Source organism: Bos javanicus, chromosome 11 (assembly GCF_032452875.1).
Source record: "Bos javanicus breed banteng chromosome 11, ARS-OSU_banteng_1.0, whole genome shotgun sequence".
NCBI lineage: Eukaryota > Metazoa > Chordata > Mammalia > Artiodactyla > Bovidae > Bos > Bos javanicus.
In genome coordinates this window covers 47,811,995-47,837,490 of record NC_083878.1, presented here as the reverse complement: position 1 = coordinate 47,837,490, position 25,496 = coordinate 47,811,995, and the positions used below count along the sequence as shown (strand labels likewise).

Genomic DNA, 25,496 nt, shown 5'->3' with positions numbered 1-25,496 from the left:
AAGACCTCAAGACCTCAGTTAATCAACTATACTTCAATTAAAGAGAGAGAGAGAGACTTAAGAATGAAGGCACCTGGGTCAGGAATGCCCTTATGTGAAGAGTGTGAGCTGCCAGGATGGGCCTGAGCCCTTGGCTGCACCTCCCTTCAGAGACGGCGGTGCACTGGCCTTGCACCAAGTCTTTCGTGGGGAGGGCAGCTTTCCCTCCTACCTGTGTGGCCTGCCAGGTACAGCTTATAGTCAGATCTGGAAAAAGCACATATAGGTTTTTAACTGGGCGCCAGCCTCCTTGGAGAGACTAACTCAGTAGTTCTGTATAATGCACAATCCATCAGTGCATTTGAAGACACAAATATACTTGTGAATTAACTTAACTTCTGTATCCTATTGGGCTTCCCAGGTTGCACTGGTGTAAAGAACCCACCTGCCAAAGCAGGAGACATAAGGGACTCAGGTTTGATCCCTGGGTTGGGAAGATCCCTTGGAGGAGAACATGGCAACCCACTGCAGTATTCTTGCCTGGAGAACCCCCTAGACAGAGGAGCCTGGCGGACCGTAGTCCATAGGGTTGCAAAGAGTCGGACATGACTGAAGTGACTGAGCACACACACATACACTGCATCCTGTGTGTTGGCAGAAACTTGTCTCTGGTTATAGCAAAGGCTACAAACAAAATTGACTTCTAGGTTCAGATGGTGGGACCCACCTAATTACTTATGGCATCAGTGCTGCTGTCCCCCACTCATTTCTCTTATCCCCAGGCTACTCTAGACATTTTTTTTTTTGCCACTAGCTTATTTTTATTTTTAATAGATAATATTTTTACCCTTTGGCCAAGCTGTTCTAAGAATTACCCTGCAGATATACTTGCATACATGCATGGGTATATGTATAAAGAGACAGGACACTGTGGCATTGTTGGGAACAACAAAATATTGAATAATACCTAAGTAACCACCAATAGGGAAATATTTAAGTTAGGGCAATACCTCAAAGTCACTAAAACTGATGAGGTATATCTTTATGTACAAATATGAAAGGAGCTCTATTTCTTTTTTTTTCATTTATTATTTTTTTAATTGAAGTATAATTGATTTACAGTGTTGTGTTAGTCTCTGGTATACAGCAAAATGATTCAGTTATACATGTGTGTGTGCATGCTAAGTCGCTTCAGTCATGTCCAGCTCTGTGTGACCGTCTGGACTGCTGCCTGCCAAACTTCTCTGTCCGTAGGATTTTCCAGGCCAGAGTACTAGAGTGGGTTGCCATGCCCTGCTCTAGGGGATCTTCCCGATCCAGGGATAGAACCTGTGTCTCCTGGATTGGCAGGCAGGTTCTTTACCACTAGTGCCACCTGGGAAGCCTATACGCACCCACACATAATTCTTTTTCATGTTTTTTCCCATTGTGGTTTATCACAGGATACTGAATATAGTTTCCTGTGCTATGTAGGAGGACTTTGTTGTTTATTCATTCTATAGATAACAGTTTGTATCTGCCAGCCTCAAACTCCCAATCCTTCCCTCCCTGCCCCCTTGGCAACCATAACTCTGTTCTCTATGTCTGTGAATCTGTTTCTATTTTGTAGACAAGTTCATTCATCTCATATTTTAGATTCCACATGTAAGAGGTACCATATAGTATTTGTCTTTCTCTTTCTGGCTTACTTCACTTAGTATGATAATCTCTAGGTCCATCCACGGAACTGCAAATGGCATTATTTCATTCTTTTTAAATCCCTGAGTAATATTTCATTGTATATAGGCACCACATCTTCTTTATTCATTCATCTGTTGATGGACATTTAGGTCGTTTTTGCATCTTAGCTACTGTGATTAGCTGAGCTCTACTTCTTTCTTTAAAATCATTTATTTATTTATGTTTGGTTGGGCTGGGTCTTCCTTGCAGCGCACAGGCATTCTCTAGTTGTGGTGAGCAGGGGCAACCCTTCGTTGCAGTGCTCAGGCTTCTCGTTGTGGTGGCTGCTCTTGTTTCAGAGCACATGCTCTGGATGCTTTTGTAGTTGTGGCACACAGGCTCCGTAGCTGTGTGGCATCTTCTCGGACCAGGGACCAAACCCGTGACCCCTGCATTGGCAGGTGGATTCTTATCCACTGTGCCACCAGGGAAGTCTGAGCTCTATTTCTTAAGGGAAAAGAGTTAAGGGGCCAAACATTGACATATGAATTTGTTTCCTAGGGCTGCCATAACACCCAGGACCCCAAACTGGGTGACTTACAATAGAAATATATTGTTTCCCAGTTCTGGAGGCTAAAATTTGAAATCAAGGTCTTGGTTAGACTGGTTCCTTTTGAGAGCTATGAAGAGAGTATCTGCTCTAGGCCTCTTTCCTTAGATGGTAGACGGGCCTGGGCCTCTTTCCATGGTCTTCCCCTCATGCATGTATCTTTCTCTTTACCTGGCATTCTGTTTATAAGAACACCAGTGCCATTGGATGAAGGGGCCACCCTTAATTAAGTTTGACCCCATCTTAATTAATTACACCTGCACTGACCCTATTTCTAAAAAGGTCATGTTTTGAGGTACTAGGGGTTAGAACTGAAACATATGGATTGAATTTGGGAGGGGAATGTAACAGTGTATGCAAATTAAAATTAAATTTATTTAATTATTAAAATTAGAAAGGACACATGCACTCACACAGATACGTGTACCCACATGTGTGTGCAAGCAGAAGTCAATCTCGATACAGGGCAGGATACAAAACACTCAGGGATGTGTTCTTTATAGGAACAACCCCATTTTCATAGAATCAAAGGTTCTATAGTCCAGGAAATGTGAATTGGCTTGTATGTATGGGGCACTGAGCTCAGTACCACAGGAGGTACAGAAAGGAATAAGCTACTGTGTCCACCCTTAACCTGACCTTCTAGAACCTGCAGGTTAACGTGTGTCTTACCTGCAAGCCAGCCAGCCTTCCCGCCTGCTGCCTGGACCTGAGTAATTTTTTCATAACTTGCTTCTACCACTACCTGGAGAAGGAAGTGGCACCCCACTCCAGTACTCTTGCCTGGAAAATCCCATGGATGGAGGAGCCTGGAAAACTGCAGTCCATGGGGTCACTAAAAGTCGGACACGACTGAGCAACTTCACTTTCACTTTTCACTTTCATGCATTGGAGGAGGAAATGGCAACCCACTCCAGTATTCTTGCCTGGAGAATCCCAGGGACGGGGGAGCCTGGTGGGCTGCCGTCTATGGGGTCGCACAGGGTCGAACACGACTGAAGTGACTTAGCAGCAGCAAACACTACCTAATTTTTAAAAGACAAGACCTTCTTTTCTCACTTCTGAAATTAAATGAAATAACTGTAGTTATTTCTTTGAATCTTTTGAAATTTCTTTTTATAGAAACCAAGTTAAGGTATTAGTTTAATTATAAATTAATTAGTACAAATGAACTCAAAATAAATTAGATAAGAAACAGGAATTACTTATTATGACATGGAATATCTGTTTCTTATTTATTTTGAGTTCATTGCATGCATGCTAAGTTGCTTCAGTGTGTCTGACTCTTTGTGACCCTCGGAGCTGTAGCCTGCCAGGCTCCACTGTCCATGGGATTTTCCAGGCAAGAATACTGGAGTAGGCTGCCATGTCCTCCTTCAGGAAGTCTCCCCGACCCAGGGATCAAACCTGTGTCTCTTTATGTCTTCTGTATTGTCAGGCTGACTCTTTACCACTAGTGCCACCTGGGAAGCCCCTTTGAGTTCATTAGTACTAATTAATTTATTTCCCATTTACTTATCCTGAAAGGACCCATCTATGCTCATATAATACACTATACATGTAGATTTTAATATTTTTGTATATTTTATACATTTTTAGGAGAATATCCTTAAACACACCCAAAAATCTATAGTCACATTTTAAGATTCTGAAATCAGATGTGTTGTTTTTTCTTTTTCCATTTCGTCTTTTTATTTTTTATGGGAGTATAGCCAATTAGCAATGTTGTGTTAATTTCAGGTGCACAGCGGAGCAACCCAGCTATACATACACATGTATCCATTCTCCTCCAAACTCCCCTCCCATACAGGCTTTTGAATTTTTTGATATTTACCTGGCAGTGCCAATAGTTAAGTAGGTGATGTGTGGCTGTTAGTTCCTGCCCCTTCACTTTAGATAAGCTGCTACCAGATGGTGACCATATGCCCACATCTTCCTATCTGAATTGAAGAGCTGACATCTCTCTTGATACAAAACATCAATTATTTCTGCTTGAACTGACCTGGATTCAAAGCAAAAGCTTTTTATTATTTTTATATCAAAATGGTTTCTCTATTAAAATAAAGAAATAACAATAACTCGGGTTTTCATATTGACTCAGACAGTAAAGAATCAGCCTGCAATGCGGGGACCTGGGTTCGATCCCTGGGTTGGAAATATCCCTGGAGAAGGGAATGGCCATCCACTCCAGTATTCTTGCCTGGAGAATTCCATGGACAGAGGAGCCTGGCAAGCTGCAGTCCATGGGGTCACAAGGAGTCAGACACGACTGAGTGACTAACACTTTCACTGCCTCCCTCTGCCCCCACCACAGCCCCCCACCCTCCCACCCCCCAAATATTGTAGCGGAAAGGACACTGGAGAAAAAATTAGGAGGCCTGTGTTCTCATTCTGGCTGTGACCCTGAATGTCTAAGCTTGGGCAAGGCTCTTCCTTGTGGGTTTCAGTTTCCTCATCTGTGAAGTGGGGCATTGGACTAACTTATTAACAGTTCCTTCAGGCTTTTCTATGATGTCATCCAATTGCTTTTATTTATTTAAATAATGCTTTATCACAGCCTGATAAACTCCTCTCTGTACATCAGCCTTTGTGACTCAACTTCAAACCTTCAGTTGGCATCAAATTGTTTCTGACTCATATATATATATACACACACATATATATATGTGTACATATATATGTTACATTATACATTATATATATGTATACATTATATATATGTATACATTATATATATGTATATATATAATATATAGACATATAGAGCTGGATAAAAATAAAAACCAAATATTTTTAAAATGAGAAAATAACACCAATTTCCCTCAGTTGTAGCTTTGTACCCTCCTTGTTTAGGTTGCTGTTTTTTAAATTTTTTATTTTTTCCCTCTTTCTCCAGCCTTCACCTATGGTTTTCACAATAGGAATGTTTCAGTTTTTCAAGTTTGGGGAGCCAGTGTCCCTCTTTCCCTCCCCTCCTCTTATTTTGGTTCCTCCTCCAGTTCCTCCCCCTTCGCCACTAGCTCCTCCCCCTTCTCCTCTGGCTCCTCTCTCTTCCTCCCTGTTTTAATCTTTAATCTCCTCCTTCTATTAATCTTGGTGCTCCTGGAGAGTGGAACCTCTCTCTGTGGGGTTCCTTAAATCCTGTCTGCAGATCAGGCTTTCCTGCCTTTACTCTGAAAAGAGAGCCAAGTGGAACAGCCCATTTCCCTTCTCAGAATAGCTTCATCACATGTTGCATGGGTCAGTTAACAGCCTTTCAGCCAGGTTGTTTTGAGAACCTTGGCAGTTGCCTCCTTGAAAAAATTTAACTCCCTTCAAGAGCTTAAAGTAGCACTTTTTCTTACAGCATCAAATTGAAGAAGATTAAAAAAAAAAAGCTTTCTATAAGAGATGCACTTTATTTTTTTTAATTTGTTTTTAATTGGAGGATAATTGCTTTATGACATTATGATGGCTTCTGCCATACAACAATGTGAATCAGCCATAAGTATGCAGATGTCTCTCTCTCTTGAATCTCCCCCCATCTCCCCATCGCACCCCTCTAGGTTGTCACAGAGCACCGTGTTGACCTCCCTGCACTATACAGCAGCTTCCCATTAGCTGTCTATTTTCCATATGGTAATATATACATTTCACTGCTACTCTCTCAATTCATGCCACCCTGTCCTGCCCCCTCTATGTCCAAGGTCTGTTCTCTATGTCTGCGTCTCTATTCCTGCCCTGCAGATAGGTTCATCAGTACGATTTTTCTTGACATCTAACAGCTTGGTATTCTCTGAGTCTATCCTGCAAGTTATTGATTACTTGAGAAGATTCATGATGTACTCTGCATATAAGTTAAATAAGCAGGGTGACAATATACAGCCTTGACGTACTCCTTTTCCTATTTGGAACCAGTCTGTTGTTCTATGTCCAGTTCTAACTGTTGCTTCCTGACCTGCATACAAATTTCTCAAGAGGCAGATCAGGTGGTCTGGTATTCCCATCTCTTTCAGAATTTTCCACAGGTTATTGTGATCCACACAGTCAAAGGCTTTGGCATAGTCAATAAAGCAGAAATAGATGTTTTTCTGGAACTCTCTTGCTTTTTTCGATGATCCAGCAAATGTTGGCAATTTGATCTCTGGTTCCTCTGCCTTTTCTAAAACCAGCTTGAACATCTGGAAGTTCACGGTTCACATATTGCTGAAGCCTGGCTTGGAGAATTTTGAGCATTACTTTACTAGCGTGTGAGATGAGTGCAATTGTGCAGTAGTTTGAGCATTCTTTGGCATTGACTTTCTTTGGGATTGGAATGAAAACTGACCTTTTCCAGTCCTGTGGCCACCGCTGAGTTTTCCACATTTGCTGGCATATTGAGTGTAGCACTTTCACAGCATCATCTTTCATGATTTGAAATAGCTCAACTGGAATTCCATCACCTCCACTAACTTTGTTTGTAGTGATGCTTTCTGAGGCCCACTGGACTTCACATTCCAAGATGTCTGGCTCTAGGTCAGTGATCACACCATCGTGATTATCTGGGTTGTGAAGATCTTTTTTGTACAGTTCTTCTGTGTATTCTTGCCATCTTTTCTTAATATCTTCTGCTTCTGTTAGGTCCATACCATTTCTGTCCTTTATCGAGCCCATCTTTGCATGAAATGTTCCTTTGCTATCTCTAATTTTCTTGAAGAGATCTCTAGTCTTTCCTATTCTGTTGTTTTCCTCTATTTCTTTGCATTGATGGCTGAAGAAGGCTTTCTTATCTCTTCTTGCTATTCTTTGGAACTCTGCATTCAGATGCTTATATCTTTCCTTTTCTCCTTTGCTTTTCACTTCTCTTCTTTTCACAGCTGTTCGTAAAGCCTCCCCAGACAGCCATTTTGCTTTTTGCATTTCTTTCCCATGGAAGAAGCACAAGCTGGAATCAAGATTGCCGGGAGAAATATCAATAACCTCAGATATGCAGATGACACCACCCTTATGGCAGAAAGTGAAGAGGAGCTCAAAAGCCTCTTGATGAAAGTGAAAGTGGAGAGTGAAAAAGTTGGCTTAAAGCTCAACATTCAGAAAATGAAGATCATGGCATCCGGTCCCATCACTTCATGGGAAATGGGGAAACAGTGGGAACAGTGTCAGACTTTATTTTTGGGGCTCCAAAATCACTGCAGATGGTGACTGCAGCCATGAAATTAAAAGACACTTACTCCTTGGAAGGAAAGTTATGACCAACCTAGATAGCATATTCAAAAGCAGAGACATTACTTTGCCAACAAAGGGCCGTCTAGTCAAGGCTATGGTTTTTCCTGTGGTCATGTATGGATGTGAGAGTTGGACTGTGAAGAAGGCTGAGCGCTGAAAAATTGATGCTTTTGAACTGTGGTGTTGGAAAAGATTCTTGAGAGTCCCTTGGACTGCAAGGAGATCCAACCAGTCCATTCTGAAGGAGATCAGCCCTGGGATTTCTTTGGAAGGAATGATGCTAAAGTTGAAACTCCAGTACTTTGGCCACCTTGTGTGAAGAGTTGACTCATTGGAAAAGACTCTGATGCTGGGAGGGATTGGGGGCAGGAGGAGAAGGGGATGAGATAGCTGGATGGCATCACTGACTCAATGGACATGAGTCTGGGTGAACTCCAGGAGTTAGTGATGGACAGGGAGGCCTGGCGTGCTGCAATTCATGGGGTCGCAAAGAGTCGGACACGACTGAGTGACTGAACTGAACTGAACTGAGAAGATTCACTAAGAATTTTGAATATGATGGAACTTACAGTAGCTTGGAGACTAGTAGTCATCAACTAGATGGGATTTTATGAGCCAACACTTGGGCAACAAATGATAGGTGAAACTGAAGATGTAGGTTTGATGGATGGATGATACGCTACACCTCTGGACCCTACTCACAGGACTCTGCATACCAGGCAGGATGTGGACTCCTCTCACTAATGTGGTTGATTCAAACGGGCTTAGGGAAGCAGACACACACTGAAATGATGTGGTCTGGGACCAAGACATGACCAGTTAACTAACAGGGGGCTGAGTAGCATTCAGGCGGGAAGTCAACATTTAGGTCATCAAGCAGGAAGGCAGCCAGAAATCTCAGCCAAATCAAAGGTCAAGGTGAAGGATAAACCAGGAGTGAGACCCAACAGAAGGCAGAGCACTGACATATGCATCAATTGTTGGGGTCAGGCTGTGAGGCAAGTACGGAAACAAACACAGAATTGTGTTTCCTCAGATTCCTGCCCATGGAGTCAATAATGCTATTTAACCATCTCATCCTCCGCCACCCCCTTCTCCTTTTGCTTCAGTATTTCCCAGCACCAGGGTCTTTTCCAATGAGTTGGCTCTCCGCATCAGATGGCCAAAGTATTGGAGCTTCAGTTTCAGCATCAGTCCTTCCAATGAATATTCAGGACTGATTTCCTTTAGGATTGACTGGTTTGATCTCCTTGCACTCCAAGGGACTCTCAAGAGTCTTCTTCAGCACCACAGTTCAAAAGCATCAATTCTTTGGCATTCAGCCTTCTTTATGGTCCAACTCTAATATCCATACATGCTGCTGCTGCTGCATCGCTTCAGTCGTGTCCGACTCTGTGCGACCCCATAGACGGATGCCCACCAGGCTCCCCAGTCCCTGGGATTCTCCAGACAAGAACACTGGAGTGGGTTGCCATTTTCTTCTCCAATGCATGAAAGTGAAAAGTGAAAGTGAAGTCGCTCAGTCGGGTCCGACTCTTAGCTACCCCATGGACTGCAGCCTACCAGGCTCCTCTGTCCATGGGATTTTCCAGGCAAGAGTACTGGAGTGGGGTGCCATTGCCATACATGACTACTGGAAAAACCATAGATCCGACTATAATGAGTGAAAAAAAAACAGGCAATAGAGAGAAATATGTTACTATACCAGTTAGAAAAATATGATGCTATAGACATAGACACACTCATGCATGTGTGAACATGCAGGACCAAAGTTCTGTGTATCAGAACTTTATCAGCCAGTGTAAGCTGATATGGTCATGTAGACATACTATTGATGTGTCTGTGCCTTTGATCTGTCAGTGCTTTTCCTATACTAGTTGTTAAATATTTAAAATATTATTCCTATGTATAAGTATTAGAAAATACTCCTCAACATACTGTGTCCATCTTTGGGTGAGTTCTGGGGATTTCCGCTTTTTTTCTCCATGTTTTTTTCATATGTTTTATTTTTTTTTTACAGTTTGTGTATATTAATTTTACAGTCAGAATAAATAATAAAGATATTTTTATTTTTGAAAAAATTATATCAGATTTGCCTGAGCAAAAAACTTTTTTTTTTTCCCCCCAGAAAAGAGCTTCTGATATTGGTAAGCATTGCAGGCAAACTCTTTCTTTGGTCTTTGGGAAATCTGGCACTTTTTCTTCAAAATTATGCTTTCATGGGAACTGGCTTCTTAATTATGGTACCTTGAATATCAAAACCTCATTTTTGTTTTACAAGATCACTAGACTGCTTAGACAAACATAGGAAGCTTAATTGGTCTAGATTTCACAGCTAACAAGTTCTTCATGGTAGCCTTTTTTTTTTTTTAATCATGCGTTTATTTATTTTGTTGTGTCCGGTCTTCGCTGAGGCCCACGGGCCGTTTGTTGCAGGGCACTGACTCTGGAGGTGTGGCACTCGTGTTTCACTAGTTGTGTCACGCAGATTGGTTGCTCCTGGGCATGTGGGATCTTATTTCCCTGACCAGAGATCAAACCTGTGTCCCTGCTTTGTAAGGTGGATTCTTAACCACCAGATCACCAAGGACGTTCCATGATATCATTTTGATCATCCTAAGGAACTATGAGCAGGATGCAGAGACACGTGAAAGGGTTGACAGCCCATAGCCACAGGGCCCTGTTTAATGAGCTTCAGTGGCAGACTGGAGTATGATTTTTTTTTTTTTTTGTCAAACTCTCAGACTCTGTCCTCAGCCCTGTGCTGGTCAGTATTTGGGTGAAAACAAAGATTCAAGGCCATACCTATAGAATATGTGGTTGATTTGAAGTCAAGAGGAAGAATGGCAAACATTTTGAGTGATAGAATACAATAAGAATCCAAAATGCCAGAGAAAACACAACAGGGATTAATGTCAGATTCTTCACTGGGGTCTATAAACCCAGGCACGAGCTGGGCTGGGGAACATGACCCAGCAGCAAGGCTCAGGACCTTGGTCAATGGAAAATGCAATGTGCATCAGAAGCATAATGAGGGAGTTGGAAAAGCTATAGGGATCCTGAGCGGCATTTACAGAAATGAAGCATTCACAAGGAGGAAGGCATTAATCTCGTACTACAGTAAATGTCAACAAGAGCAACTGAACCTATTTGCAGGGCAGGAATGAGACGCTGACATAGAGAACTAAAATGTAGACATGGTCGGCGGGGTGGGAGGGTTGGACAAATTGGGAGATTGGGATTGACATATATACTCTGCCATGTATGAAAAGAGAGCCAGTGGAAGCCTCCTCTATAGCACAGGGAGTTCACTTCAGTTCTCTGGGATGCGGGGTGGGGAGGTATGAGGGAGGTCCCAGAGGGAGGGGGATATGTGTACAGTTATGGATGATTCACTTCGTTGAACAGCAAAAACTAACACAACATTGTAAAGCAATTATACTCCAATAAAAAAAATGTTGGCTGTTCAGAGATGCGGTGGGTTGCCTCACGAACAGGTCTCCAGCTCAGTGTCCCTTCCTTTCCCAGCCCTCTCAGGAGGTGGTGAAGGAGATGATACAATTCTCCAAGGATATACTGGAAAAAATCGACAAGGCTCGCTCTGAGGGTTTGTACCACGAGGTAAAAATTCATTTTTATACGGGATAGGGGTGGGGAAGAGGGCAGAAGGTTTCTCTAGTAAAGGAGGGAAATGGTGGGGGGCAGTCAAGACGGGGAGGCTACCAAGCAGGTTTTTTTTCTGGAAGATGTCCCATGGTTGAGACCATGACTCTTCTCGCCCTTAAGCCATGCAGCCTCTTTTAGGGGCGTGTTCTCACTGATGGTTCAACTCACTAAAACTGGGTTTGAGGAAAGCACAGGCAGCCTGACAAATGTCCCTGGGGTTTGGGGGATGGTCTGTAATATTTTAGGTTGGCATCAGGGATGGAGGAATGGAAACGGCAGTGGATGGCTTGCTTTCTGGTAACTGAACGTGTGTCCTGCCTACAGTTTCCAGGCTCTTCTAACTGTGCATTCAACCCTGGCTGTACGCTAGAGCCAGGCTGTACACTAGAATCATTGAAAAATACTGACACTCAGGACAGTCCTTCTAGAATCTCTTAGAGTGGGACCCAGACATCAAGATTTTTAAAGCTCCCATATGATTTCAATGTGCACCTAAAGTTGAGACCCACCACCAGCACTGACCTGCAGAGCACTTACTTGCATTGAATTCTGTCAGGCAGTTTGTTGGAAATACAGATTCCTGTGTCTCACCCCCTGAGATGTGATTCACCCAGTCTGCAACAGAACACAGGGATCATCACAGTATTTTTCCCTTCCCCCCCCAAGCTCTTTTGTGGCTCTGTTAACGTGTGGCTGGGGTTGCCATGGATGCCAGAGCCTTGTGGGCTGCTTGGGGTCGCACAGAGTCGGACACGATTGAAACTACTTAGCAGCAGCAGCAGCAGCAGAAGAGACTTAGCAGGGTGTGGCAGTGTGGGAGATTCATTTCGTTCATTTCTGTCAGCTTGTCCATTGTCTTCATTCTTCTTTCCTCATTCATTCATTGCCTATTTTTGAGCCCTTATTGAGGTGACCAACACAGGACATGCTGCTTGCCTCCCAGGAGTCTGTCAAGTCTCAGGGAGAGTCCCATGAACAAAGTGTTGCTGTGCAATATAGAAAATCTAGAGGTTTGAGGTAGGAGCTTCAGTTCCTGATTCCATTCCTCTGTCCTCTCTTCTTCTTTGTCTGTCCTCTTCTGCGCTTAAGCTGGGCAGGGCCAGATGTAGGGCTGGAGAGTGCCTATGAGTTCATGATTGTTTTCAGGATGGATGGCTTGTTAGCTCACACTCCATCACACCACCACCCAGTTGCCCCAGGGGCCTCTGGGAGAATCTCAGAGAAAACTAATTTCCACTCATTAGAAATGGAAAGAATTGTGTGACGTTTCTTCCATGAGATTGGCAAGGGAAAGAGAGGAGAGCTATGAACCACTAAAATCTAGAAACCATCTGACTTTGTAGGGCATCACTGAAGCTATGTCTACATGTGAATTAGTCAGGAAAGCCTGCCTCCAAGTCCCTTGGGATTGAGCCCATCTTCTTCCTCACCAGGACCAATGTGGCCTCCTTCTAGTCAGTCTCCTGGACCCTCTCTCTTCCAATCCATCCTGTACACTTCTAGCAGGTCATGACTGTCCAATGTCACTGTGCATAAGGGCCACCCGGGGGCAGATACGAGCTACAGATGCCAGGGTCCCTCCCCTAGATATTTAATTTCTTTGGTCTGGGGTAGGACTCAGACACCAGGATTTAAAAAAGCTCTCCAGGCACTTACAGAGATTTTGTCCCAATGGTACCTGAGTGCACACTGGTATCACTAGTCCAAATGATGCCTTTTATAGCCATAGAGGTGTGGAAATGGAGCCATAGCTTGGATTCTACTGGTTACATCACCTACCATACTACACATCCTCCTAGCCTAATAAAAAGTGTTATAAGGCTGTCAAAGGCTCAGGTGAAGCACTGCTTTATAAGCAATACTTCATGAGAAGGGGTCATATCTTCCAGCATGTGGTATACTCTTTATGTTTTTCCAGCTTTATTGAAGCATAGTTAAGAAGTAGAAATTTTACTCGTTCAAGGTGTTAAAAAAAAAAAAAAAAGCTCTCCAGATTATTCCGAAGTAGAGCCACGATGGAGAATCATGGACATGATGGTTAAGATAAAGCTCCATTGCTTGGTTTGAATCTGCACTGCATCGCTCACTCTCTGTGTAACTTCAGCAAAGCACTTACCCTCTTTGTGCTTCTGTTTCCTCATCTGGGAAAATGAGGATATTAGCAGCACTTCTCTCATCATGCTGTTGTGAGAGGAAGTAATGTGTGAATATAGCTTTCATAACTCCCTACTGACTTCTTTTTTAATTGGAGGATAATTACAATGTTGTGGAGGTCTCTGACATGCATCAGTGCCCCCTTGAGCCTCCGTCCCTGACACATTCCACCCTTCTAGGTTGCCATGGAGTGCCAGGCTGGACTCCCTGTGTTATATAGCAGCTTCCTGCTAGTTATCCATTTTACACATAATGGTGTATATATGTCAGTGCTACCTTCTCAGTTCGTCCTTCCCTCTCTTTCCCCCGATGTGTCCATTCTTTATATCTGCATCTCCATTCCTTCCCTGCAAATAGGTTCATCAATACCATTTTTCATATTCCACATATATGCATTAATATACGATATTTATTTTTCTCTTTTTGACTTACTTCATTTCACTCTGTATGACAGCTCTAGGTCCATCCACATCTACAAATAACCCAGTTTTGTTCCTTTTAATGGCTGAGTTCCTTTTAATATACCATTGTGTGATTCCATTATTCTCAACCAGTTTTATTTAGGTTTCTGTCAATTGCTAAGGAAACTCCTGACTAGCACACATACATACAGCAGATAGGAAACTTAGCTCATGTTTGTCTGGCCACCTTCCTTGCATATCATCTCGCTGCATCCTCACATGGCAGAGGTATGGACACAGAGAAAGATGTCTGCATCTCCATCTCTTCTCTGCAAATAGGTTCATCAGTACTATTTTTCTAGATTCCATTTGTTGTTGTTCAGTCATGTCCAACTCTGCAACCCCATGGACTGCAGCACCCCAGGCTTCCCTGTCCTTCACTTCCCTGTCCTCCTGGAGTTTGTTCAGACTTGTGTCCATTGAGTTGATGATGCCATCCAACCATCTCATCCTCTGTCATCCCCTTCTCCCCTCACCCTCAATCTTTCCCAGGGTCAGGGTCTTTTCCAATGAGTCAGCCCTTTGCATCAGGTGGTCAAAGTATCGGAGCTTCAGCTTCAGCATCAGTCCTTCTAATGAATATTCTAGATTCCATATATATGCATTAATATGCAATATTTGTTTTTGTCTTTCTGACTTACATCATTCTGTATAACAGGCTCTAGGGTCGTCCATCTCACTACAACTGACTCAAATTCATTTCCTTTTTATGGCTGAGCAGAATTCCCTTGTATATATGTACCATTCATCTGTTAACAGACTCCATACTAACTTCTATGGTAACTCCTCATCCTGCCATGTCAGCACTGTGTCCCACAGTTACCCTTTCCATCTCTACATCTTAGCCAAATGGGAACCATTTTTCTCTTCAAATCACAAGCTGGTGCTTTCCCATCTCTGTTAGCAGTTTCCTCAGTCTTCAAAGCATGAGTGTCCATGATGGCATCATGATGCTCCCGTATGTGAATTAAGCTTGTGCTCTGGTGCAGTGAGTACAATCAGGGTTTGTGTCTCCTAGGTTGTGAAGTTATGTCGGGAGTGCCTGCAGAAGCAGGAGCCAGTGTTTGCCGACACCAACATCTACACGCTGCGACTGCTGAGCATTGTTTCCGAGGTCCTCTCCTACCTGCAGGCCTTTGAGGAGGCCTCACACTACGCCAGGAGGATGGTGGATGGCTACATGTAGGTGACGATCCCGGGTCTCAGGTAGTCTCCAGAAATGTGTCTATTTCAGGGATGGTAAGAAGATGGCAGGCATATCACTATATCCCTCCCTCTGGCACCCACAGCAGGCATTAGTAATCTATCACCATCCTCTTTATGACTGAACCTCTTTATCATGGTGTGCCCACCAATAATGTCCAAATAATCAGATCGGATACTTGAGATGAAATCTGTGTGTCAACCTTTGTCTTTCCCACCTCCAGGTTGTCTATTATTTGGGTGGCATCTTCTGTTTTTGGTTTCCTTAAGGCTAAATCTGGCTTGCTTTTAAGTGCCTAGAAAGGTTCCCCCCACCCCCAACCAATCAACCAATCAACAGAGGCAATCTTGCAGCTTTAGAGTTTATCAAAAGAAAAAAGAAAGGGACTTCCCTGATAGTCAGTGGTTAAGACTCTGTGCTTCTACTGCAGGGGATAAGAGTTCAATCCCTGGTTTGGGAACTAAGATCCTGCAAGCCGCACAGTGTGATAAAAAAACAACAAACAAAAAAACAGAGAGAAAGAGAAGGAAAAAAAGAAAGAAAATAAAAGAGGCGTGGGCCATCCTTGCTTATAAACTGTAAAAGGCAACTTCCTTGCCTTTCCTCTGCTAATGTCTTCTCTTGCCATATGTGTCCACATTGGTGTGTGAATTTGTATTTCTGGCCAAATGAATACTTTTGCATAAGAAAGTTGTATTTTTTGAATGGAGGGTACCCTTTTCAATCCATGGAGGGTACAAAAGGAGGGTACCAGGGAGGTAAGAATACCACTTGGTCCCACGAAGAGCATTCAAATTATTTTTTTCCCCTAAACTTCTTAGCTTTTTCCCAAGGAGAGGTTGGGTACTCCTGAAGGCTGTCAGCTCCCAGTACTCAAGTTCCAAGTACAATCCTGCCCCCGTTTCCCTGTGAGGACTTGGCTCAGTGGCCCAGGTCAGAGTCTCCACCTCACAGTCTCACCATGTGGGGTGTTTGGTATCTGACTGCAGCTCTGTGTGCCTCAATCTATCTTTGATGGCGGATACCTCCCAGGGCTGATGGGAAAGCAAATGGACTTAATCAGTGAGGTCACTTTTATTTATTTATTTATTTATTTTTGACTGCCCTGGGTCTTCATTGCAGTGTGCTGAGGCTTCTCTCTAGTTGTGGCACACAGGCTCTCTAGTTGCCCCACAGCAAGTGGGATCTTAATTCCCCAATGAGGGATTGAACCTGTGTCCCCTGCATTGGACGGAGGATTGTTAACCACTGGACCACCAGGAAAGTCCCATGGTTGCTTTATAAGCTGTCAAATGCTGTGCAGATGCAAGGCAGGTTGGGAATATGGGTTATGATTACTTGCTCTGTCCCCACAGGAAGCTGTACCATCACAACAATGCCCAGCTGGGCATGGCCATCATGCGGGCAGGGCTGACCAACTGGCATGCTGGCAACATTGAAGTGGGGCATGGCATGATCTGCAAAGCTTATGCCATCCTCCTGGTCACACATGGACCCTCTCATCCCATCACCAAGGACTTAGAGGCAAGTGGCATCTTGTGGCTGGGCTGGGCTCTCTGAAGATGAAAGCTGAGTACTAGATTCTGCTTTTGCAAAGACCCTAGTTGCCTGCTAGACCAGGAGGGAATTCAGACATGCTTAGTCCCTCCTCTCATTTTACATCTGAAAAAACTGAGGCCCAGGGAAGGAGAGTAACCTGTCCTTAGTCACAAAGCTAGTGGATGGCAAAGCTCAGACTTGAACCCTAGGATGCTCCAAGCCTAGACTGAGAAAACCTAATGGTATGCATGTGTGTGTAACACGTATATTAGAAAACCTGCTATGTGGAGTAGAGTCAGAGAGCACAGGCTCTAGAATCAGACTGCTGCTGCTGCTGCTTTACCACTTTCCAGCTGTGTGGCTGCTAATACTGAATGTATGGGCCTCAGTCTCCTTATCAGTGAAATGGAGGAAAAAGACAGGGTTGGCACAAGGGTTTGATGAATTGGTGTGTGAATGGAATGCTCTTCATAGCTACCGGTTTCCTTTGTGCTTTGAACACTGATTTATTTGAAAGTAACAGAGTCCAAAGGCCTGTCCTCAGGCAGCAGTATAGGGAAAGAAGACAGACCCTAGCGTCATAGAACGTTCGAGAAGACTAACTTTATGTCAGTATATTAAGCTTGTCAAATAAGTCATTGTCACCGTATTCACTGCTTTGACCTTAGCCCTGCAGCGAAGCCTGGCCCTTGATAGATATTTCTTGAATTAACATTAGGAGGGTGAGGGTTTTGCTATGTGTCACAGGCTGTAGTCTTCCTGGCACATTATAAAGTACAAGGGCATCTCACCCATTTCATGTATGAGCAAATTGAGGGCTGAAGGGATTAAGTCCCACAATGTTAGATGGGACTTCAGTGCAGGAGCCAAGGTTCAAACCCAGGTCCCCACCTGGCACTTCCTAAGAATAATCTCTGCTGAGAACAGTCCCACAAGCTGCTCTCTCAGTGGTTCGTGTGACTGCCTCTTCCTAACAAATGGAGCCCACTGTCAAGACATTCGACCCCCAGTGGATGAGTGTGAGTATACATGCATGCATGTGTGTGTAGGGTGTATATGTGTCCTTTCCAGCAGGGCCAACATAAGTCAGAGACCGACACGTCCTGGGGCTTTGTCATCACTGTTTCCGATGTATCCGCGTCCCACAGGCCATGCGGATGCAGACGGAGATGGAACTGCGCATGTTCCGCCAGAACGAATTCATGTACCACAAGATGCGCGAGGCCGCCCTGAACAACCAACCCATGCAGGTCATGGCCGAGCCCAGCAAAGAGCCGGCGCCAGCTCTGTTCCACAAGAAGCAATGAAGACCTGCATGGTGGGGGAGGGGCGCCGTGGCTGGGGCACTGGGGAGACATCCTGGGGGTGGTGGGTTTCTGGGGAGACCCTTGAGGAAATCAGGGTAATACGCAACTTTGTTGCCATGGGAACGTACTGCTCTGTGATCCCTGGTGTCATTTTCTTTAACTTCAACTCAGTCCAATTCAGTTTAACTCTATCCCAGCCCAGCCCGGTCTAACTCATCCTACAAGTGTTTATTGGGTGCTAGACCTTAGGTATAAAGAAGTTCCAAAGGTAACTGGGGAGAGGAAACATAAACAAACAATTAAAACACAGTGTGACAATAAATGCAATGGTAAGCTGTATGGAGAGAGGGATATGTGTCTAGGGTGTGTGTGTGTGTGTGTGTGTGTGTCCATCGCGGGGTGGGGGTGGGTGGCGGTTAGTCATGGAGGAGATGACCTCTGAGCTGAGAGTTGCAGGTACCTGGAGTCTCAGCTGTCTGCTCACCTATCTGTGCAGGTGTCTCAGGGATATTCAGGATTTGCTGACTGGAATGGGTATTGTCCAGTTTCCACAGGTGACTGTGGAGTTATGAAGATGGGACTGTGTTTGGGCCATGTGGGTCCTACTCAGAGAACTAGAACCTCTTTAATAAGGGTACTGTGCAGAAGGAGAGGGAGGTTTGCTCAAGCCACTTGAGGCCTCAGTTTAAAGTCTGGGTTCCCAGGATTATTCTGAAACTACTTTTAGAACAGAGACGGAGTGGCTCCCTTCTCTACCCTCTGAGTCAAGCCTTGTGATTCCCATGATGTGGGAGTAGTTGGATGTTAGCTGAGATTTCTCTGGCCCAAGTCTCTTTAGGGTGAAGCTGAGGGAGAAATTTGGAAACCCACCTACCTGATAATCATGGGTCCAGCAGAACTGGCCTTTGGATATTTGATTTGGTTACATGTGCCTGGGTGGTCTATATCAGCTTAGACTTCATCACTGACCCCCAGGAAATCTCTATTTTTAGTTATGAATAATTATGACTTCCTTGGGTTAATTTCTTTCATTGTCCATACCCTGGGTTCTTTACTTTTCTTACCAGGAGAAATGTCTAATCTGGACACTTCACACTTAGGTTGGGACCTCTTTGGGGTATGATCTACTTGCTCTCATCTCCTGGGGAGCTGCTCTTGATTTTTCACTCAAGAATGAGGGTCTTGGGAATCAACCAATCCAGCTGTCCCATTGGCCTGGGACAGTTGTTCTAATTGTGCTCTTGTATCTTCTGGGAGCCCAAACTTCTCACCAGTGTTTTGGGGGATCCTGGACCAAAACCCTCTTTTTGGGAGTATCACCAAGTCTTCTATATCCTTTGGAGCCACCCTTGACCCCAGAGCTCTGACTAACATCTTGAAGTCACATGATCCCCCCAGGACCTAGATTTGTCACCTGTGCCTAAAGAGTCACTTCCTCCATCCTTACACCCCTTCATCCTCAGAACAATCCACTACCTCCCTTGGAACCTAACAGCCCTGCCAATGTGCCAAAATCTTTGTCCAAAAAGTTCTGCAAAGATGCCAACTCTTTGCAGAGTGCTTGTACCTGGCACTTGGCTCTTTACTGAGGACACCTGCTTCTTTAGAACTTTCACTGGGAGAGTGACAGTTCTTCTAAGCCCACATACTACACGGCAAAGGACGGAACCAGCCCTCTCCCAGGGAGCCAACTGTGCCAGTTCAAATGGTCCCTCTTCTATTCCCAGTCTTCCTAGGTGGCACTAGTGGTAAAAACTGGCCTGCCAATGCAGGAGACCCTGGTTTGATCCCTGGGTTGGGAAGATCCCCTGGAATAGGAAATGGAAACCCACTCTGGTATTCTTGCCTGGGAAATTTCACGGACAGAGGAACCTGGCGGGCCACAGTCCGTGGGGCCACAGAGTTGGACATGACTGAAGTGACTTACCCTCATATAAAACCTTCCTCCAAATCTCTTTCCTTCTTTGTCACTCTCATCTGCCACACTGCTGGTCATTCTCCCATATTCCTGGTCTGTTTCCCATCCCCTCTTCCTCAAATTAGGTGTCTGTCTTCCTTTTGGCCCATGCCCCCTTCCAGCAGAGTTCTGACCTAGAGTAATTCAGCTGTCTTATTTTTCCTCTGTTGTACCTGGAGGTCTGTGCACAGCCAGGAAAATGGCACCTTTCATCACAGGTTCTTCCACAGACTCCTCGCCAACCTCAGCTGGCCTTGGGGTGCAGCCCAGACGTGCTCCCTGTGCCCCTGCTGGCTCCCCCTTTGCCCAGTGGTTATTTCAGCTCTTCACTCCTGTTCTTGAGTTCTCAGCTTTCAGCAGACCCTCATTGCCTGCTTCATGGAGGGGCCAGGAGATGGGATTTCCTCCGTTTCCTCTTCCCACGTGGGTTCACACATGTCATATCTGTGCTTGTCCTTCCCGTCCCCCCTCCTCACACCCCCTTCCCCTCCAAAGCCAAACTCTCCACCTGCACCTTGGACTCCTGTCCCCTCCTGGGTCTTTAAACCTCGCTTCCCCTATATTCTCTCTCATCTTGGATTCTTCACATTTCTGGCTTATTTAAAGCAGTTAATTGACATGCAGGGGACTCATAATCTTTAAGGTTAACTATTTTTTAAAAGGCTTTGTCTCCCATGTTTATTAACAATTCTTTTTTAAAAAAAAATTATTGATTTTGGCTGCATTGGGCTTTTTTTTTTTTTTTTTGGTTGTGGCACACAAACTCTTACTTGAGCATGTGGGATATATTTCCCTGACCAGGGATCGAACGCAGGCCCCCTGCATTGGAAGCACAGAGTCTTAGCCACTGGACCACCAGAGAAGTCCCTCTTTAAAAAAAAAAAATGCTTTTTTTTTTATTGTGGTAAAAGTTACATAATATGAAACATACTATTTTAACCATATTTAACTGTACATTTCAGTGGCACTAAGTACATTCCCATTGTTGTGCTCACCATTGTCCATCTCCCAAATTTTTCACTTTCGTAAACTGAAGCTCTGTCCCCATTAAATACTAACTCCCCTCCCTGCCCTGCCCTGCATCTACCAATGTACTTTCTGGCCCTATGAATTTGACTATTCTGGGTACCTTGTATAAGTGGAATCAGACAGCATTTTTCTGCACCTACTGTATACTGGAATTTAGCTTTCTTCACTTTCCATTTCTTCCTGAACCCACTGCAGAATGATCATGGCGCTTTCCAAGGTTGACTCATGGTGGGCCATTTCAGCCTTCGTATTATTTGGCTTCTCTGCTTCAGTTGGCATCACAGCCCTTGATTTCTGGGTACCACATCCTTGTAATGATTCTCTGTCGAGGTTTCTCTCCTGCCCTTGACAGGCTGGTATTTCCTAGAGCTGGTTTTGTTCATTCTGGTCACTCTCAGTTGGTCCTCATCTCCCTCTGCACACCTTCCCCCAGGAGCTCAGCCAGGCTCTTTGTTTCCTCATGGCCTCAGGGCTTCCCTGATGGCCCAGATGGTAAAGAATCTGCCTGCAGATTGGGAAGATCCCCTGAAGAAAGGAATGGGAACCCACTCCAGTATTGTTGCATAGAGAATCTTATGGACAGAGGAGCCTGGCAGGCTGAAGCCCATGGACTCGGAAAGAGTCAGACACTATTGAGTGACTAACACTTTCATACTTTTGAGGCTGATGTTCTTAAGTCTGTACCCTCTAACCTTGTTCTTGAACATTAGTCCCACATCTCCTGTCGAACGTTCTGCCCCTCAAACTCATCATGTCCAAAAGGGAACTCTTTCTCTTTCCTTTCTCCCTACTCCTGCGCCTGTTCCTCTTCAACACCCATTGCCCCCAAGGAGAACATCTGACTACTGGTCTAGTTACTTACTGAGTATTTACTTCATCTGAGATTTTAGTCAGGGCCACTTACTCATGGGTCCTTGGATGACCCATGTCCTCCTGTGCCTCTCTGAGTTTCGAAACATTGTGTCTAAAATATGCAAAACCTATCAACTCCTATTCATCTTTCAGCACCCACTTTGGAAATCACCCTTTCTGTAAAGCCCTTCCTGAAAGCTTTAGATTCAGCTGGCTGCCTATCGGAGTCTGTCATATTACCCTTGAATCTCCCATCATAACATTTTCCTCATGACCTTATATCGCCTTTTTACTCGTCTGCCTCCTCCGTCAGATTGTAAGCCTCTGGAGGGCAGGAGCTTTGTCCCTTTATTCATCTTTCTATCCCCAGAACCTAGCACAGGTCCTGGGACATAGTAGGTGCTCAGTTAATATGTATTGAATGAATGATTAAGTGAATGAATTTGCTTAGATCAGAGCACAAGAGACATAGAACTATGTATCTTGAGTTTTTATTATAGCAGTCCAAATAGGCTATTAAATTTCCATGTTTCCAAGCAAATGTGTGTGGCTTCTTTCTTTCTGACAGTCTGTTTAAAGCAGTGTTAATAGACCTCTCTGTCATGATGGAAATGTGTTTTATCTGTGTCCAGTATGGTAGCCACTAGCAACATGGGACAACTGAGAACTTGAAATGTGTCTAGTATGAGTGATGATCTGAGCTTTTAACTATTATATTTCAATGAAAATAGCCAATGTAGCTGGTGTCTACTGTATTAGTGCAGTTTTAGAGAATTCTTCAGTGTAGTTTTTAAGATCATGTACACTGACACAAATTAAGTTCATATCAGTGGTCCTGATATTGGTTAGATGATCTTGGACTGGTTATTTCATCCATGCTTCAGTTTCATTATTTCTACATACCATGGAGTGTTACTATAAGAGATATGTTTGTTTTTTTTTTTACAACAATCAGAATTATTGTAATTAAGATAGTTTTCCACCATGGGGAACTAGTTAACGTCTTCCAAAGTGAGGCAATTGAGGCTTCAGGAGTGTCCATTGCCCCAATCATCTTGTTCATGTGTTTAGAAAAATAAGTAACATCAGTGCTCATATCAGGTATATATGTACAGCATTGGGTATGAATAATGGCACAAGTTCTTCCTTGCGCAGCTGTCAAAATATCTAAAGCCAATCTGTTTTGTAAAACCACCTTTCTAATTTGTGCTTGTTCAGCCTTAAGAGCTGAAATAGCTTTTTGAGAATCTTGCAATGCCTGTTGAGTAAAATTAGTCAAAGCATCTACTCGTAGCATAACATCTGTAGTTTCCAGAGAGGGAACAAACACTGCAGCCAAATAATCATACCAGTGAAATACAGACCTTGCCCACGGAGTTTTAAGGTGGGGTAAATCAGCACACTTTTCTGGAAGCTCTGAAAACATAAAGCCACGAGTAAAGGCACCCTAGGGTGCATCTCCCTATCCAACCAGGGGGAAGCCATGCCCATAGGTAAGAGCCACATATCCAGTAGGTCCCATTTGGAGCAAGCCGGCGTGACTGAGATATCCAGTCCCAATTAGTGCCTGGCCAGACAAAGAAAGGACCTGAACTGGGGTTGGAAAACATGGGAAAGATTATGTTGCATGTATCCTGAGGCAAAAATCCCAATTGCTTCCGATAATTGTAATTAAGTTGTTGGCTAACTTTTGGGGATGGCTCTGTTTGTTCCCAGCATATAGGGGCAGTAGATATTAGACGTCCTTTTTCAGGAGTTAGCCATATAGCCTCATCCCATGTTTAATAAACATCAGGTAAAAAAACCATTAGATCTAGACCTATTTGCCTTATGTGTAGTGAAACAGTCATCGAACCGAGACAATGTATAATCAAAATTAAAAGTCACGTTATGTCCATAGTTAAAGTACAAGTGTTGCACCAGTCCATTTTAGGGTTGTTAGATGTCATCAGTTTAGGAAGAGGCATCACATATGATTGTTGTTGAATGTATTCGCAGACTTGGAGAAAGTCTTTTCCTTGAAGTGGAGATGTCCACCACAGGAAGCCTTCCGCTCCACAGACCCAGCAGTTAGACTGATTATGAAATGCTGCGTAGGAGTGAGCCCAGGACAGGAAGGCATTGTCTTGAGGATTAAATGGCAGACTCAAGATTTTTGGAGTCAGCAGAAGTAGGCTCACATAGATTATCAGGCCCATCTGAAAAGTACAAAGTCAGAGCATAGAAAGTAAAGACATAAAATGAAGTCACTTAGTTTCGGTCATGGTGCCACCTCTTAATTCAAGTGTGATGTACCCACGAATCAATTCCTGGCACTTTGACAGCTCGGTTCCTGGCTCAAATAGAGGCTTGCTTGACTCAGAGGCTGTGTCAGGAGTCGTCTCCTGGAGTTGTGTTAATGCTTGTTGAAAAGCTTTTGGCTTGTCCAGACAGTCCCATTACAGAAGCGGATCAGGAAGAAAGTGGGCCAGAGGCTTCAATAAGCACGGAATAAGTTGCCCCAGTGTCTCCAACCGGCCACCATTTGCCATCCTCCAATGGATACCATGGCCATGCAGTATCACATAGGAAGACCAGGTGTGTCTTCTTTAAGCCCTGGGGATCAAATCTATCCCAGTTTTTCAGGATACAGTTCAAAGCAGTGAGGCTGGAATTGTTAGCTCCCATCTTGTCCTGAAGAATCCCGGACAAGCCCCCCAAGATGAAAGGTTGTTGCTGAATCACACAAAGAGGCCAGGATCCTTGGCCTCTGGAGGAGAAGAATTCAATCTGGGGCCAGAGACGAGGCTTGATCGCTCAGAGCTTTTGTGTAATAAAGTTTTATTAAAGTGTAAAGGAGATAGAGAAAGCTTCTGATATAGACATCAGAAGGGGGTAGAAAGAGTACCCCAAGATACGTTTTTAAAAATATAGGTTTCTTAAAACAGTGCCTGTCTCATCCTAAGTGGTCCATGAGCGTTCCACCCATGCTTCTGTTGGGGTGTCCCTTCCCCTACTGAGAAAGTGGGGGTGAAGGACAGAGACAAGCAGTGATGTGCTAGACCAGCTCGAGACAGTCAGCCACACACGCCTCTTCCCACCTCTGCATAGCATCACACTGATAACCTGCCACTGGACTTGGTGGGAATATTTACGTCATGGTGATCGGTTGAACTTTAGAATAACACATTAATTTGTAGTGTTATCAGTCAGTAAAAGTGGAGTTTGCTACATAGATACAGCAGAATAGATAGAAAGATCATTAAAGAGTCAAGGGTGAACTCTGCATTCTGAAATCTCTGCCATCCAGTGCCACACCAAACCCTTCAGACTAAGCCTCTTGTCCACCACCCCACAAGTGAATTAACAGACGTGTATTAAAGGCCAGATATAACCTTTAACCTGGATGGCTCAGGTTTACTTCTCTTAAGGATGCAGAAAGAAGTCAATAAGGAGATCCTTGGGGAAGAACCTGTGTCTTATCTTTTCCAGCTTCTAAATGCTTCTTCTAGAATGCCCACATTCCTTGGTTTGTGGTCCCCAGTCAGCAGGACATCACCCCTTCTCTGACCCTCCTGCCTGCCTCTTTCACTTAGAACTCTTGTGATTTCATTAGCCCCAGTGGGATAATCCAGGATAATTTTCCCACTTCAAGGTCTTCACTTTAATCATAGGATCCATGACTCAGATCTGGCTACCACCTTTTTCTACGTGGTGTGCGAGTTAAGGATATTTCCCCATGTTTAAATAGGTTGGAAAAAAAAAAATCAGAGACTCCCCTGGTGTCTTGTGGTTAAGAGTCCACCTTCCAATGCAGGGAACATGGGTTCAATCCCTTGTCTGGGATCTAAGAGCCCACATGCCTCAGGGCAACTAAGCCCGTATACCACCGCTGGAGAAAGCCTGTGCGCTGCAA

The 25,496-nt window shown here is 44.2% G+C and overlaps 1 protein-coding gene across 2 annotated transcripts in view; it reads left to right on the top strand.

Annotated features, from left to right (window-relative positions):
- SMYD1 (SET and MYND domain containing 1) overlaps positions 1 to 22,142 on the top strand; it is a 48,958-nt gene extending 26,816 nt beyond the window's left edge. For both annotated transcript variants that reach the window (XM_061432610.1, XM_061432609.1), the window contains 4 exons: positions 10,961 to 11,053; positions 14,732 to 14,895; positions 16,273 to 16,441; positions 17,605 to 22,142. In XM_061432610.1, the coding sequence (XP_061288594.1) occupies positions 10,961 to 11,053; positions 14,732 to 14,895; positions 16,273 to 16,441; positions 17,605 to 17,763 (585 nt within the window). In that variant the 3' untranslated portion in view covers positions 17,764 to 22,142. The remainder of the gene's footprint in view (positions 1 to 10,960; positions 11,054 to 14,731; positions 14,896 to 16,272; positions 16,442 to 17,604) is intronic.
- The last annotated feature ends 3,354 nt before the right edge of the window (positions 22,143 to 25,496 follow it).